This window comes from Haliaeetus albicilla, chromosome 7 (assembly GCF_947461875.1).
Source record: "Haliaeetus albicilla chromosome 7, bHalAlb1.1, whole genome shotgun sequence".
Taxonomy (NCBI): domain Eukaryota; kingdom Metazoa; phylum Chordata; class Aves; order Accipitriformes; family Accipitridae; genus Haliaeetus; species Haliaeetus albicilla.
Window position 1 is genome coordinate 24,150,474 of NC_091489.1, and position 18,015 is coordinate 24,168,488.

Genomic DNA, 18,015 nt, shown 5'->3' on the forward strand with positions numbered 1-18,015 from the left:
CCAGTGACTTCTAATGCAATCTAACCATTTTAAACTTTGCTGGACCCTGGTGTGCTTATTTTTGTTGGCTCACTTCAATAAATTGGAAAAAATAATTATATTATGTTTTCAAAGTAACACAGCAAAATCCAGTGCCACACAGTTAACAAAATTTGTTTATTCTAGTTAGTATTTTTTCAAGAAATACCAATAATGTTGAGATTAAAGATTATTATCACATATCCTGTTGTTATAGTATTATGATTTGTCTTTAATTTCACTGAAGGAAGAGCAGGCAGAAGTGGTGAGAGAGTATAAGAGTTATGTATGATTTTATGTTGGTTGGTATGAACTCGTGATTAAGAACCCAATCTTACTTTAAAAAAAAAAAATGCTTCCAAGTGTTATTAGTAATCAGTATCACTGACTTACAATTTCTAATTTGTTTTATACTCAATATCGAGCTCACCATCCTTTTTTCCTATTCTTTGGTAAGCTAGCTCTTTCATTTTCTTCCATCCCCACCACTGGCTCACCATGGACTGAGATAAAGAAATTGTGAAAGTACACCCTTAACTTCAAATGCAACAGATTTAACTATAAACTGAAACTTAAATACTAAAGCTGTGAATTCCCATCTAAAGTCAGTGTCTCCTGATAATGTCGACTGTAAGCCTACTGGTTGCTTCTTTGCTGAAAAGGTATGGATGATAAGGAGGATGGAAGAGTTATATGAGGTCTAACTGAGTCTCTTTTAAGGCAAGAATGGCTTTTCTTAATGTAAAAGGGAACAACTGGAAGCATGCACTCTTTCTTGCTTTAAAAAGACTTTCTGTATAAAACTTGTGGTATATTGATAAGTGTCACTGAATAGTAAGGGGGTTGTATATACCAGTTCAACTAGAGAAGGTGGATGCTCTTCTGAAATTTGACCTTCTGGGTCAACCAAGGAGCCTAGCAGAAAGAGAACTGAAGTTATTCATGAAATAATCTTGGCCGATAACATTAGGAGTAGCTTATAATAAAACAAATGCATTTCAGTGAGCATACTTAAATTTTTATCAAGGAGAAGGAAACTATTGGTAGATCTAGCTCTCTAGAATAGTATTTTTGAAAATCTTTATCTGCAGAGCACTAAGTTTTAGCTTACTGGTTTTAATTCTGAGCTGAGAATTTGAAAAGAAGTATTTCTTTAACCCAAATAAGTTTACTTTAGAAACTCTTGTAGCTTATTACTGCAAATTACTGAAAATAATGTAAGAGTCAGTAAAAGTAGTGATGCTACATAACAAAACTTCTTATTGTTGTTTCTTTTAGTGTAAGCTGTGACAATGACAACTGAAGTTGGCTCAGAGACTGAAGTAAAGAAAGATTCTGAGCAGCTGGGACCAGACAAAGCCAAGGACAACCCTGAAGAAGCATCAGAGACTCCAGAAAATCAAAAGTCTAGGGAAACACCCTCTGAAGAAGCTCAAGATTCTTCCTCTGTCCCAGCACCCACTAGCCAAAGTAGTCCAAGTAGCCAGAAGAAGGAGAAAGCTTCACCTGAAAGCAAGGGTATTTCTCGTTTCCTCCCACCCTGGCTTAAAAAACAAAAATCATACACCTTGGCAGAGCCCAAAGATGAGACCAAGAAAAGGACCACAGGGGAACAACAAGTAGTTGAAGAAAGTGAATGCCAGGCACCAGACCGCATAGCTCAGCCACAAAAGAGCTTAGAAGAAGCAGCGGCTGAAAATCAGCATAATGCTAAAGCAGACGACAAAGAAGAAAAACACTCTGTTAGTAGTGCTGAAACACAGGTACATGTGGAAAGGCTAATAGATGCTTTGGAGTAATTTTAATGATTCATGATTTCTGTAATTCATGTAAAACTTTGTTAGGATCATATCGGGGAAAAAATGACAGCTACTATCTGGCCTTTTATGCAGTTGGGTTGATGTAGTTAAAAGTAGCATAGCTTGTTTTAAAGGTTCCTGCTCTCTGGCAGACCATTTTTTACTCTAGTCATTCTAGATGTCTAATTTTAGTGTAAACTCATGCTTTGGCATACTTCAAAGGAACATTGAACTGTATCATTGTGGTAGAAATGAGCAGGGATAAGAGGAGAAGCTTCTTCAGTCGGCTTTGTCTCTGAAGCCATTGCATCACAGAAATACCTCCTTACTGACTTTAACCACAACAAATAACAAATGGATTATCTCTGACTCCTTATAATCTCAATTTTTGTTATTCTTTACCTAGAAACCATGCTTGTGGTCACTGTCCTTATTGATTCATTCTGGGAGGTTGGTACTGATTTCCAAGCCAAATGGCACCTTCTGCAGTACTCCAGAGTCTTGCTTTTTGAAAAGCTGCATGTCAGTTCTTAACACTCAAACCTCGCATTCTAGGGTGGTGAAGATGACTAAGGGCATAGAGAGTCTTCCATATGAGGAGGGGCTGAGAGAGCTGGTACTGTTCAGCCTGGGGAAGGGAAGGGTCAAGGGGAATCTTATCAATGTGTATGAATACCTGAAGGGAGGGAATGAAAAGGAGCCAGACTCTTCTCAGTGGTATGCAGTTAAATGATAAAAGGCAATGGACACAAATGAAAAACATGAAATTTTATCTCAAATCACAAAAATATCTTTTTTACTGTGATGGTGGGTCTAAAACTGGAACAGGTTGCCCAGGGAAGTTGTGGAATCTCCATCTGTGAAGATACACAAAACCCAACTGGATATGGTCCTGAGAAAACTGCTCTAGATGGCCCTAGAGGCATTGGATGAGATGATCTCAAGAGGTCCCTTCCAACCTCAACCTCTCCGTGATTCAGTATAACTTGACTTTCATAAACACTGTTTTTTAGTTTTGTATAATTCCTGGAGCTTCTTTTTAAATTAGTTTCTGTTAGGAAAAAAAAAAAAAGTTCCAATAAAACACTAAAAGAATTATCTCATTTCAAGGAAAGGAAAAAAAAAAAAAGGTACCTTCTGTGGTTTGAGAGCAAGAATATCTGGTCCCCAAAGGAAGACCTGAATGCTTACACTGGTTATTGTGCTTCCAGTATGTGCATAACTTTAATGAAAGCTCAATGTTTCATTTATTAGTAGCTTATAAAATAAATGAACAAGTTGAAAAATATTCACCTTCCTGAGTTTCAATCATTGTTTAACTGTATTTTATATAGCCTGCCAAAGAAGATGGTAAAGAAAGAGAAGTAGAGAAAGTTGCAAAGGAAAAGGAAGAAAAACAAGCAGAAAAAGAAAAAAGGGAGACGAAAGAAGTGCAGACAGCTGAAATTAAAACAGAAAGCATTCCTCAGAAGTCTCCCAAGAAAATTAAAACTGTGCAGTGTAAAGTGATGCTTCTGGATGGCACGGAATACAGCTGTGACCTAGAGGTAAGGCATGAAGTCTCTATATAAAGAGCTCTTTTTTCTATAGAGAAAAAGAAAATTTGCTTTCATTGCACTGAGAGTTTAACAAATACATTTTTGTATATTTAGTGAGCTCATTAAAATATTACATTCACATTGCTATCATTAGGAGCCAGTTAACATTTCATTTTAAATCTCCATCTTTAAGACCTTATCAGTTTATCCTTAAAAATGGACTCTGAGGTACACTAGCAAGTAAGATAAAATTCAATATCCAAATCCTTTCAATGATGATAGTTTGACAGCTCAAACTTGATTTTTTTGCAAAAGATTAAGGTTTTCCTGAAGGTAGTGTCACATGTACTAATAAAGTTGTCTTGTTCGTTAATTTTTTTTAAAGTTTTCTCACTGGAGAGCCAATGTTTAAAAAAGTTTGCTTCAAATGAAAATTCTGTTACAGGTATAAAATACATATTTGTATTTAAAGTTATGTTCTAGTTCCACATTTTCATGGCTGCATGGATTGCTTGTTTACAGCTGTAAATTGCTAGGTTAGATATTGTGTATATTTGTCTGTTAAATCTGACTTAAGATCACTAACAGAAGTAGGGACTATGACCTAAATGGAAAAATAGCTTCTTGGGGTTTATGGCTTTAATATCCTTTGAATATATATATATATATATATATATGTGCGTGTGTGTATGTGTATATGCATATATACGCATACACTCTCTTTCAGTCTGACCACAGTGTCCAAGTTCTAACTCAAATAGTAGTTGTTTAATATTTTAGATCAAGATTAAATTATGAGACATGTAATTGCATGAAAGGAAGAAAAAAGTTGCATTCCAAATGTTATTTTGGTGAAATAACCTTTGGTTTGATTTATTATGAAAATTTTTATATGAGTAAGGTAGTAAGTAGATCTTGTCAGCAGATTACTTCAGGCTGGTACTGTCTCCCATAAGATGCCAGTCACTTCTGTACAAAGGTGTGACAGGCTGTTCTCTATTAGAAAGTTCAATTGTAATCACTTTTGCCAGTAGAAGATGCAACCCTGACTACTATAAACTGCATGACTTCTCCAGGCACACTTTCTGAAGGGTTGGGAATTGTTTTAACTAGAAACTTCCTACTTCATGCTGGATTGATGGATACCCCAGAAATAAGCTCATTTATTTAATGCTGGGATATCGTGACCCCTTGGAAAGAAGACAGTGCTCCTTGTAGGATAGTTTATATTTAGAAACCGTACTTCCAGCCAGTCAGTTGTAAGACAGATTACAATTTGCTTAGTTCTATTTTGTAATTCCAATAAACTTTGCAAACACTTAAAAACCATGTTGATAGTACCTGAAGACTTCAGCTTTGTATCTCAAAGGTTGTGTAGGTGATATTTTCAAAAGTTCTTCCAGCTAGTAGCACTAAAGGCAGGCTCTAATAATGAAGCTTGGTTCTTTTGCACAGCTGCATCCCAATCCTAAAAACCCCTCTGCTCTTCAGCAGTTGCTTTCGCAGGACGGGAGCTCTAAGATGTTCTTGGGTTCAATTATTTGTAAACTTCTGTGAAAAAGAGGAATCCAGTGAATTAAACAGCTGGTGAAGTCTGTTTGGCTTTCTGATGCTTCACTTCTACTTTTTGCTTCCAGTCATAGTCATTTCTCTTTGTGAGTCACATGGGATGGCGATAAGGTGATGAGAAGTTTCTATGGCCATATAAGCTGCTAGTTCAGAATATCATAATTTTCATTTATGGGTTCAGTAAGCTAAAGATGTGACCAAGCAACGTGATATGACTCAGCATGTTCTGCAAGATCATACCTAATATGACACCCACAGCAACTAGGCTTTTAAGTGAGTATTAGAAGCACAATGCATTGGTAGTTATGTGGAGAATTAATATTTGTTATAGAAGGTCATAGGTTTCCTCACTAAAGTCAACTCCTCCTTTATGTTTCTGTCTTATGCTTTGCACTGGACTGTCCATTTGTTTGGAATGGAGGAAAAATACTTGTTCTGGACTAAACTTGTGAAGGTAGTTGTTACATTTTGCATGATGTAACTAACTGATGAGCTGTGGTGCCTAGACTGAATATCTGCGTTATGAAGAGTGGTTAAAATTTGCATCTAGATATATCTTTCAGATTCATCTAAGGACAAAATAATGGCGATGTTATGGCACTTCCTAGACCTGGCTGCTTCCTTGAAAGTATTCCCATTTTTGTCTAACGTATATTGTTCAATTTTTGATGTAGCACGTACATTACAAGTTATGCAGTGGTGCAGGCTTCTTGAATTTTTTCTTCTCTCGTGCTGTTTCATTTTCCAGTGTCCATCAGTCAGTCCCTACACTGTTTGATTGTGGTTTTTATTAGGCTTCCCGGTAGTTTAATTGCTTATCGTGTACAAGTCCTTTTGTGTACTATAGTATAATACTGGATGGATACTGCTCACTTGTCCTTTGAGATCTTGCAAAACTAATAGTTAGTTAGATAACTATAAGTTAGATAAGTTAGTTCTTCTGTTATTTTACACATGTGCCGGAGTTCCTTGCTTCTCTATGTACCTGGTGAGTCCGGAAGAGGAAGTCATGGGACTCTGAAGAGTGCACATAATAGATGTGATAAGTGGGGGAGGATGGAAAATAAATTTGCTGCCAACTCCAGGTCCAGTTTACACACAAAACTATTCCAAGCCTCTTTTTCTGCGGTACTAGAGACTCAGAAGTGGTCCGAGTACATTCCGCATCCTTTTTTAAGATTTCTGTTACAGACTTTCTTGATACCATCACTTGGAGAGAGTAATGAAGAAGCCTAGGAACTCTTTGGAAGTTCTGTCTTCAGCCTGTTGCCCCTTGAAGGGCTCCGTCATGATCAGCTGTGTTGTGTGCTATGTGAGCTTTCCTTATGTCTCTGGTAACACATGCTTCTTAAAGTGGCTGGTGTTACTTCTTCCAACTTTCTGGGCTATTACCTATAAATAATGGTGAATTGCAAAAGGTTTTCCTTCAGAGATGGTGTTTGATATTGAAGTGCTTGACACTGAGTGGTGGGCTGACACACATCTAAGCTATTTTTATTTGAGTGCTTCTTAACTTGTTTTCTGCGCGGGATATTGAATTATATGCAGCAGAAATGGTATTTCCATGTAGTTGCCACTGCTTGGACACAGCATCATAGGTAATCGTTTCTGAGGAGCTGGCAGTTCTTCACGGAAGAAAAAGCTGGCTGTTAGTCTATCCACAGATTAATGAAGAAGTTGACTTTTTTTTGAATGGCCTGATTTAGCTGCTCTAGGTTAAGAGTTCTGCACTTAAATATTAAAAGACAAAGCCATCTTTTGCATTAAATTTGGGGAAAAAATACAGGTTTATCTGCAGATGATTCACGTGAATCTTTTTTCTCAAGAATCTTCCTCCCCCACCCTAGCACAATTAGTCAGGTTGACTTTCAAGGGCTGGAATAAGAGGCATACAGTTTGCTGAGGTGAAAAATGCAGTATGTCTGTGACAGTAACTAATAGACAGGGACAGGAAGTAGATTGTGGTGTCTTGCTAGCTCTTCTGTTCTTTGATTTTTTTTTTTTTTTTTGGGGGGGGTTTTTGTTGTTGTTTTGGTTTGGTTTTGTAGTTGAGCAACAATTGTGAAGATGTTCTGGGATTTGGTTTGATCATGCTGTTTCACAAGTGCATTGTGAAATACCAGTGTAAGACTTCCCCCCCCCCCCCCCCCCCCCCGGAATCTTCAGAAAGGACTTGAATTTGGGGAACAAATATTTATAAGGAACTGAATCTATGTACTATTAAAAAAAAAAAAAAAAAAAACATTACAAATTGCAATGCAATTAGAAACTTAGTTATATCAGTAAAAATTTGCATGGATGTACACTTTGTTCTAACTGCAATTGTTTTAGTTTATTTTGAATGAACTAGGTATATGTGCAAACTTAGCCTGTATTATATGATTAAAATCAGGATTTATTACAATTTAAAGTCTAGTTAAATTGATGCAACTTGTGCATAACAAGACATTTTGTTAGAACATATATTGAGTCAAAGGACTTTTTAGAAAAAAAAGTATATTTAAATGTGACATGCAGAATGCATTGAGAGATATTTCACAGTAAACAAAAATTGGTTTCTGTGACAAAATGTTTCTGAAAGCCAATTCCTGTGTGTGTGTCTTTTCTCTGATACGTTGTGTCATTTGTTATTGAGTGCCTCAGAATAGAAGCTGATAGGATGATGCTCAGTTAGTAAAAAATAGATTTAACAAGTTGAGATAGTAAGCTTATATAAATTTGTTTGTGGGGGAAAAAAACCCCATGCGCTCATTGTGAATCAGCAGGTTTTTACTGTGATATAGAGACATCTTTGCAAATGACTATAAATTGATGCTGTTCTTTCGTAGTTCAGAATTTGTCATCAAATATTGCTGTAGGAATACAGGTACATTTGCACCCTTCTTGTTTCTTTACCGTTAGTTTGTTTCATATATTGATAATCAAGTTCCTTTCTGTAGCCACCTAGTATTGTTTGACAGTGGAATTATTTCTCCTGGCTTGTTTTTGCATGTCTTTCAAGTTGCCCCGGGCACACCTGACATGGTTGATGTTTGGCTTCCGACACAAAGCACATCTCAGATATTTCTCTTTTTTGAGGGTTGCTTTGTAAATTAATTTATCACCTCAGACAGTGATCTGCTTGTTCTTTTGCCTTTAGAACTCTTTATTTTGCCTTAATAGGTCTTCTGACTGGTGTCAACTTGTCACTTTGAACTTTAAGTCAATAATTCTTTTTCTACAGAACTGTTTAAACAGATATTTCAGCTTCTTTTGTGATGATTTCTTTCAGGTTTTTTTCTCATCTATCTTTGTACTTCTATTACTTTGCTTTTGTAGATGCAAATTTGAAGGACCTGGTTTATAGTCGTCTTGAATATAGTATCAAATATGCTTGTCTGAATGCCAGTGTAGATACAACATTTAAGGTACTCCACTATTGCTCAGTAAAGTCCATGACCTGTCAGCATAATGAAGATAAGCCTTGTACCATGTGAAACCTATTCCTCAGTTCATTGTAATTTGAAATTATTACTGTAGTGTTTTGTGGTCTTTGATTTTTCCCAGAAATGAACTGTAGTCAATTCTACCATCAGCCTCTCTGCATTGGTATCTGTTGTGGTTTAACCCCAGCCAGCAACTAAGCACCACGCAGCCACTCACTCACTGCCCCCCTCCCCCCCCCCTCCCCCCCCCCCCCCCCATGGGATGGGGGAGAAAATTGGGAAAAGGAAGCAAAACCCACAGGTTGAGATAAGAAAGGTTTAACAGAACAGAAAAGAAGAAACTAATAATGATAACACTAATAAAATGACAACAGCTATAATAAAAGGATTGGAATGTACAAATGACGCGCAGGGCAATTGCTCACCACCCGCCAACTGACACCCAGTCAGTCCCCCAGCGGCGATCCCCTGCCCCCACCCCCCCAGTTCCTATACCAGATGGGACGTCCCATGGTATGGAATACCCCGTTGGCCAGTTTGGGTCAGGTGCCCTGGCTGTGTCCTGTGCCAAATTCTTGTGCCCCTCCAGCTTTCTCGCTGTCTGGGGATGAGAAGCTGAAAAATCCTTGGCTTTAGACTAAACGCTACTCAGCAACAACTGAAAACATCAGTGTGTTATCAACATTCTTCTCACACTGAATTCACAGCATAGCCCTGTACCAGCTACTAGGAAGACAATTAACTCTATCCCAGCTGAAACCAGGACAGTATCTTGGATAGTTGATAAAATATGTCTTTGTGGTCTGTAAATGATTACTCTGTATCTTGGCTACTTGCTCTGAGGAATTAAAAACTTTAAGTGGGAGTAGTGTTATGAACTTTGATACCAGCCGCTCTTCAAACTTGCTTTATTTTGGTTTTTAGAAACCAGGAAAGTTTCATAAGGAAGCAAAATAACCTCCACTGAGATGTTATATTTAAGGCCTTTAGCTTTTATTCTAAAATGTGTAAAGTTCCTTAAGTCCCCAGGTTCCATATTAACAAAATACATTGATTTTCTGCATTCTCTAGCTTTAAAGTAAAACTGTCCAAAGCCCTTTATCTCTAGGAAACTTCTGAAATAGATCATGAAATAATATTGTATGGAAGGATTATACTAAAGAAGATGTTATGTGTACACAATATGTGCATACATAGAGCATGAGCCATTAAGTCAATTAATTTATTTCAACCTTAAAACCATTGTAATTCTCAGAGATAACATCAACGTAGCCTCACACTCTTTAGAGTAATGTATGAATGCCTGGAGAGAAGGAAAGAGGAAGAAACTATTGTTTGAATAGTTCTGGAGGAGCACGACTTAAAACAACTTTCACAGGCTATGAAATGTTAGGAACTTTCAGTTACCTTTTATTGCTTTCTTTAAAGAGAGTTCAATTCACTTGTAGGGATAACACACGTAAGTGTATCAGAGACTTGTCAAAGTATGTGAGGATGAAAGATATTGAGTGGTATTTGCCAAAAATTGTAAAGGACTGGCTGAATCTTTGTGTTTACCTGAAATGACAGAAGCATATTAAAGGATAAAATAACTTAGGTTCATGATTCAATAGTGTAATATTTGAGATGTAATGGCAATTGAGTTTTAATAGCTTGAGTGAGCAGACTGTTGGAATGTTTGAGATTTAATTTCTAGAAGCAATTTATTTTTTTAGCACAGTGCAAATGACATAATTTTGACCTATTCCCTTCCTGGTAATTGACATCTGTGGGAGCAGGTGTAAGTTATTAATCTTTTAGGGTGATCTATATATGTCTCTTGCTTTCATGGGGGGGAATCAACTTGCTTTTTTTTCCCTCTTGTTCTGTGGTTTCTTAGGTAGTTGAGAGAAAATTTCATCATTAAATTTGGGATCTGCAATAAAGACTTAAGCAGAAAATCTGAGCTAAATGTAATCTTGGTTTTAGTAGAGGATAACACAATTTAAACAAAAAGAAGTGCTAACTGCATAATGAGTATTAGTTAGAAGCAAATGAAGATCCTGTTGGGTTTGTTTACTGCATTCAGTCAGTGGTCTAATTAAATATATATAACAAAAGGCATTTAAAGGATGCCAGCATTGGCTGTATTTTATGCACGTATGAACAACTGAAATATATGAGAGTTGACATAGGTTCTGTGGTTACCTACACTTTGCTAATACAAAGTAAAAATATGTGTACTTAATGTACAATTAAGATCAGTTTTTAACCCTGAATTAAGAAAAGTCTGAATGACCTTGATATGGAACAGGTGTTTAATTGCAGTTGAGTTTTGATTTGCAAATCTTTATTTTCTGACTGCTCAGATGTGTAAACTAGTGTTTGAATAAACTTAACTGGTCTGTTTAAAGTATGACATCTTTTATTTAGAAAAAGAAAAATAGGGAGGACATTAAATTTGACACATTTTAAAAATACTGGTCCAGATTCAACAGGTACCACCGAAAGTTATGTTTATGTGTGAAGTCATCTTGAAGCTGAAAGATGCTCTCTACATCTCTGCAAAGTTCATGTAGAGGGAACCAAAACCTTTTCTTTCACCTCTGGCATCACCACAACCAAATGAATATGTATGGTATAAATGCCCTTATTTACGTAGTCTGAATGTACATACCAATTTTGGCACCAACATACAAAATGACAAGAATAATACCTTCCTTACTCTTTCAATACTCAAAATACTAAATCCTGAAGGAAAAAGAGATTTGCCGGGGTTTTCATAAGATCTGAACATCTTCACACGAATCGAAGTAGGCAAATAACTCTTGGGAAGCTCACAAATGAGCTCAAAGTTTTACCCCGTGGCTGAAGTGAGTTTTGTATCCTGTATAAACACAGCCAACTGCGCAGCTTGGTTTCAGTGGGAAAAGGGGATGTCACAGTGATAGCAGTAATGGGCTATATTTATGGTTTGGAAGAGTCATCATTTGCCTTGCTCTGCTTTGGGCACAGATCTAAGTGTTCTAGGTCTGAAACCACCCTTTCCCCCACACCAGTGTAATTTCTGCTCCCTTGTTTTTTTAAAGCCTGTGTTCATTCCATGGAAGTCTAATGGCACTGTCCATCCCAACCTATGGCTCTGGTTCCACTTTGGCTTTCCTCCAGGCTGCAGCTGCCAAAATCACCCCCCTTACGCCTCCTGAAAAGGGTCTGTCCAGCCAGATCAAGTCCCTGGTCCTCCTCACCGCATGGCAGTGACGGATGTAAGCTCTGGTGCAGAGAGGGGATGGCTGATACGGGTGGTCTCTGGGCTGCATAGCTAGTTTCTACCATGGCCTGAGAGAAGAGTGACAACACTAGGTTTGTCCTTGGGAGCTGAGTGTCAGAGCTTACTGAGCCCAGTGCATGGCCACCAAGGGCAGGGACAGCCCCCTGGGCCTCCTGGGCACAAGGGACTGTCTCAGGGCCAGCACCCCAAAGGCCATCTTCCAAAGGATGCTAGGTGGAGGGGTGGCGGGCAGGGCTGTGGGGGGCCCCATCAGCCCCATATCACAGTGCCACCACCCAGCAGCACAGCAGTCACAATGCCCTGGGACAGGGTAAAGAGGACATCCTCCTGTGTCCCGCTGCCAGCCTGCCTGGCTTCACCATTGGAACAGAGCTGGCCTACAGGCAGCCTGGAGCCATCCAAGAGGAAGTCCTTGAGGAACCGGTGGAATTACTTGGAGGGAGCTGAGGGAGGAACAGTGGAAGCTGGACAAGGCTGCTGGAGGTTCTCCACTGCAAGGCCAGTTCCTGGTGGGGCCACATTCAAAGCTCATGTGATGGACTGAAATCCTGCCTCAGTCTCTGGGGAACAGGCTCCAGCTCCTCAGGAGCTGAGAACCACCACCACCTAGAGGTGCCCAAGGCTATCAGACCTTTTCAGCTGGACAGCAATGGCAAGACCAAGGGAATGCCTGCTTGAGAAGCACTGCAGAGCTTGCTGTCCTCATCCTCTGCAGAGCTAGGGGCAGCAGCTGTAAAAAATGGGATGCATAAATGTTGCAAGGGGTCCCAGTGCTTTGGAGCACCCACTGGTGTCCTGCCAGGCATGGGAAGTATTCTTGCCCCCAAGGTGGATCAGGTCAGGGCCATTTTGCTGCTCTTGGAAGCCCCTGGGCTGGCTCTAGGTTGCCTGCTACTCTTGCACCTGCAAGGTGCCAAAAAGTATGCTTGTCATCAATAGGTGTCATACTTTTCAAAATACCCTAGGGTACCACACACCACCTCCTCTTCTTTTGTGTGTAATTGGTACCAATCCTCATTCTTCAAGTGCTTGCTCTTCAGGAAACAGGGGCTGCTTGCCCTTTATTCCTGCTTCTACTTTCTGTGCCTTGCCTTTGTCAGACTGCAAGGGATGTTTTTTTCAAGCTGAGCTGAAGAATGCATCAGCCTGCTCCTGGCTGTACCTGTGCATTGTGTTAATGCTTGTGAGCATTGCCTCTTAAACAGATTCAGAAAAATAAAATCAAATCCTGTTTCCACTTGTAACTTTTGTGATATGTGTCCTTGAAAGTGGTTTTGGAGCTGAAACCCCCCTGGCACTTCAGGCAAATAAGTCTCATCGTTACTCAACTCATGGTGAGCACAGGGAATAGAATAGTTAGGCTATGTTATGCATATAGTTATGCATGACAAGCTATGACCTAGGTCTGAGGGGTCCATCCAGGAAAGCAGCTCTCTTCAGTGCAGGTCCCAGGCCCATCCAGGAGGCAAGGTCTGAGACAGGCACACCTACAACATCTTTCAGGCAGGGACTGAAGGTCCCAGGCTGAGCTGAGACATGTCCCCTGGGCCCTTAGCAGGAGATGGTGTAGGTGGGGGTCCCAAGGCAGGCCACTCCCAGCCACTGAAGACTATGAGCACCCCCAGGACCCTGGTAGAAGTGGGCTTGCACTGCTCATGTGCTTTCCTTTAGACATTTACAGTTGGCCACTTTGGAGACAGAATATTGTGCTAGATGGACCTTCGCTCTGATGGAGTGCTGTTGTTCTGAGGCTTTTCTGTTTTATTATGTTTTTCCAAGGGAAATGGCTCAGACATTTCTAAAAATGAGTACAAGGAGAAAAAAAAATTCACAGGGAAATAACAGGTATTGCTCACCTCAAAAAGGTTTGTAACCGTTTAGTTTAGGAGCATGTCCTGCTTCAGACTGAGGGCTTGATCTTTGAGCCTCACTAGCGTCAGAGATGTGGGGGTTTGCCATCCTGTGGAAACTCAGCTAAACTGGATGAACACAGAAGACTCAAAACCTGTACTTCACACATGCTTTTTTCACATTTGTTCACGTGGTTAAATTATCTTGAGACGATCTGCAGCTCTCACACCTATCAGAAGGTACGTGCCTCCTTCCCACAGAAGGACAGAGCCAATGCCTAGGTTGGGATGTGATTACCCATTCAATTCCTTCTGCTAGTGCAGGGCTGGGAAGAAACATCATCAGAGATTTCCTCAGCATGTACTGCCAGGGAAAGGAGGAGGTAGGAAGCAGAATAGAATAGACTATTTTTCAGTTGGAAGTGACCTACAATGATCATCTAGCCCAACTGCCTGACCAATCCAGGGCTGGCCAAAAGTTAAAGCATGTTATTAAGGGCATTGTCCAAATGCCTCTTAAACACTGACAGGCCTGGGGCATCAACCACCTCTCTAGGAAGCCTGTTCCAGTGTTTGACCACCCTCTCTGTAAAGAAATGCTTCCTAATATCCAGTTGGAACCTCCCCTGGTGCAGCTTTGAACCATTCCCATGTGTCCTATCACTGGATCCCAGGGAGAAGAGATCAGCACTCCCCCTTCTCAGGAAGCTGTAGAGAGCAATGAGGTCGCCTCTCAGCCTCTTTTCTCTAAATGAGACAAACCCAGATACCTCAGCTGCTCCTCACAGGACATTCCTTCCAGCCCTTTCACCAGCTTTGTAGCCCTCCTCCGGATGCATTCAAGGACCTTCACATCCTTAAATTGCGGGGCCCAGAACTGCACGCAGTATTTGAGGTGAGGCTGCCCCAGCGCTGAATGCAGTGGGATAATCCCCTCTTTTGACCAGCTGGTTAGGCTGTGTTTGATGCACCCCCGGACGGGGTTTGCCCTCTTGGCTCCAGGGCACACTGCTGACTGCTACTGATCCTGCTGCTGGCCAGCACCCCCAGATCCCTTTCTGCAGGGCTGCTCTGCAGCTGCTTCTCTCCCAATTTATACTTGTGCCTGGTGTTACTCTGTCCTAGGTGCAGAATCCAGCACTTGTTCTTATTAAATTCCGTGCCACTGATGATTGCCTGATGCTCCAATCTATCTAAATGCTTCTGCAAGGCCTCTCGTCCTTTGAGAGAGTCAACAGCACCTCCCAGTTTGGTATCATCAGCAAACTTGCTAATGGTGCATTCAACTTCTGCAGATTGTTGATAAAAATATTGAACAGAACTGGTAGCTGTGAGGAACATTACTAGTGTTCATATTGCATTTGTAGCTGGTAATTCTTTTATAGCCAAATGGATCCATAATACCCTATTCTAATTCCCAACTGCACAGAAATTTCTGTTCTATATGTCTGCTGCAATTGCCTTGCTCTGGTTTGCTCTCCTTGTGAGAAGGAGGTAGAAGACCGAAACCTTGTTACCCCTGGTTTTATGAAGCGGTTGTATTATGAGTTGATGTCTGTGGTGTCTAAATACAGGCTTGGAATCGGTACCGGAATAACCTTGGTAACATACATTCTTTCTATGTTCTCACTTAAAAAAAAGCGTAAGTTGGGGGCAATACAGAATACTGCTGTTCTGAGTATTGTCATGTTTTAAACTACTGGCTCTGTGAGCCTGTCCTCACTTCTCAGCCTCTTTGTATAGCTAGGCTGAATATGCTCCCCTTCTTGTGGGTGCTGAGTATGGACTTAGGCTTTTACTGCCATTTCAGCATTAGAATCTGGAATAAAGAGATTTTCTTGTTTTCAGTGCTAATGTTTGCTGTGCTGTATACACATATATGTCTGTGTGTATATACCTATACATAAATGCATATACATACATATATAAGGTTAGCAGTTATCATTTTACATACTGGTTGTGACTGTCACTTGACAGCTAAACCAACTGGTAGAAAAAGAAATATAATCCAGTTTAAAGAGTAATATTAAACAGTGCAAACCATGATGCTGCCTTCTTAGAGTCCCCTGCTCTTCTATTTAAAAGTTTCTAACTTCTGAAATGACTGGATCACAACAGTTGTCTTCTCTATGTAACTTCAGTTCTTGTTTAGAGACACTATCCTAGGAGCATGGGTTTTTTCAGAAAAATGTTATCATGTAATTTAAACTGTAAATAAAGTAAATCATGTAAATTAAACTGTAGTAATGCCTGTCCCCAAAGGAATTACAAAGAAATTGCACTTGAAAAGTTTGGTTTTGCAAATTAAATACTTTTGCATATTTTTTAAAACTATATCACAATATTAAAAAAAATTATTAAAGAACTAGGAGTCTTTTAATTTTACAAGTAGGATTTTATAATGAGAACCATTGCTGATACTGAGGCTTCTTATGCTTTTGAATCCACAACAGAGCTCTATAAATGTCACTTTCTGATGCTATTACTTCCTTGTTTCATGCTGCTGTCTAGAACGTAGACTAACATAACTTGGCCTTCATGGCATGGTGCTGTTTTTCTGTATGTGGAAGAGCTACAAACTTACAAAAAGATCTTTAAAGATGCAGTGCACATTTCCAGTGTATCCAAGTTCTGTGTTGACTATGACTTCCTAAGAAGAAACTGTGCAATATTCTGCTGTTATACTTGCAATATATTTCCTGTAAATTTGGCTGCTTTATGTTTCTGTATGTCAAACACTTGATATTAACTGTGGTTTTTAGTTTATGAAGTTTATAAAAAGCTACATAATTAGTAACTGACTCCAGATATTGACTTAATGATAGCATATATTATTTCTGCCCTAATCTGGAGATTTCCTTTATGGAAGTATGTATATGTGGAACATGCCTTTGCAAGGTGTGATCACTGATGCGCACAATGATTTAGGGAGAAAAATTATATCTATTACACGCATCTATAGCGGACTAAGATTCTTCAAACCCTCTCTCGCTTATACTTTTCCTGCTTTCCATTTAGCTCTTCTCTATATTGCTGATTTTTTTATTAAGCTGAAGGTGAGGCTGTCAGGAAAACTAAGTGGTTACGTCAGACTCTTAGGGGAGATAAGTAATCTGTCTTTCTGAAGAGTAAAATTTTTGAAAGTACCAAACAGACTCTAAGATTCCCAGCTCCCCGTTTCAAAAGTGACTCTGACTTCTAAGTTGCACTGCCTCGCTGCGATGCTTGTGCTACTAAATGTGCTCATTTTATAAGTTTGTTTCTTTGAAAGTTTTCTGATCTTCGGGACTGTAACGTCTGCTGAACAGTGCAATCTTGAATAAATAAAGCTTTGGATTCTTGGGGAATAGAACAACAATGCCTTCACTGTTTGCTCAGTGCATACCTTCTTTTCGCCCCCCTCCCTCCCCTCCCGGCCCTAATGTTTTGTGCCGTGGAGCTGAGCTGCAGGCAAGTGCCGCGCCGGGGCATATCGTCAGCGCTCTGCCACTGTCTGCGGGGGACAATGGCTGCAGTGTCGCCAGGGCCTACACAGGGGCAGTCGATGGCGTTTCTCTGGAATTGCAGTGGTGTATGGCATCTGCTGAAATCTGTAGGACTGGCAAATGCAAAAATTCCTTTAAGCTGCCAGGCCTCTGTAAATGCCGTGTTGTGGCCTCATTGATAGATGCCACAAATAGCAGAACAGTCATGACGGAGTCGGTTCAAACCGGGAGACTGCATGCCATTCATGTTCAAATTTTAACTGCGGAAAGAAAGTCTCGTCTTCCTCACCCCTGAGTATGTGTTGTGAGCCGTCTGCTCTGAAACTTTGTCCGCTGTCAGCTGCTGTCTCCAGTACCACAAATCTTTTCCCTAAAACCTGGAGCACAGAAGTAGGGCCTGGGCCTGCTTTTCATTACCAGCACTAGGGAGATCTGGGATGCCCTTGTTGATGTTCCTGGTTCCAGTTACAAGAAGAACAGATAGAACTTCAGGACTAATTGCCATTTGCTTAAGCTGTAGTAATACTGAGCTGCAGCAAGCAGCCTTTTTAAGAGTGTGTTAAAATGATGATCAGTCTTCGATTACTATTACAATGTAGCAGACTACAGTATTGAAACTAACGTCAAATAAAAATGTGGTCTTTGTTATTTTTTTCTTTGTTACTGACTTCCACAGCTATTGCTTTTAGGAAGAATAAACTTCTTCAAGAGTGGGGTTTTCTTTGGGGTTACCTAATGGATTTGTTGGGTACTGAGAGAGTTCATAGATCCACAATAAAAGGCAGCCCTCATTTCTTATTTTCTGCCCCTCAAAACCTCTGCAGTATAGACAGCTAGACATGTTGCTTATGTTCTGCTTACACTTGTATGCTACTTCTGTTGGTCCGATCACTGACTTTTAGTGGTCTACTTGTTCTTTTTTTCCTTCGAAGATGATGATGTGCCTCATTTTTCTTGGGAGTTCGTATCATGTGATTCATAAAAGTCTTTGAGATGTACGCCAAAATGCTAGACATGCAGGTTAACAGAAATTAACGCTGTAGGAAGTATATTAATTTTT

At 39.9% G+C, this 18,015-nt stretch overlaps 1 protein-coding gene across 28 annotated transcripts in view; it reads left to right on the plus strand.

Annotated features, from left to right (window-relative positions):
* EPB41L2 (erythrocyte membrane protein band 4.1 like 2) overlaps positions 1-18,015 on the plus strand; it is a 120,366-nt gene that overhangs the window by 47,822 nt on the left and 54,529 nt on the right. For all 28 annotated transcript variants that reach the window (XM_069787328.1, XM_069787340.1, XM_069787344.1 and 25 more), the window contains 2 exons: positions 1,297-1,781; positions 3,152-3,364. In XM_069787328.1, the coding sequence (XP_069643429.1) occupies positions 1,311-1,781; positions 3,152-3,364 (684 nt within the window). In that variant the 5' untranslated portion in view covers positions 1,297-1,310. The remainder of the gene's footprint in view (positions 1-1,296; positions 1,782-3,151; positions 3,365-18,015) is intronic.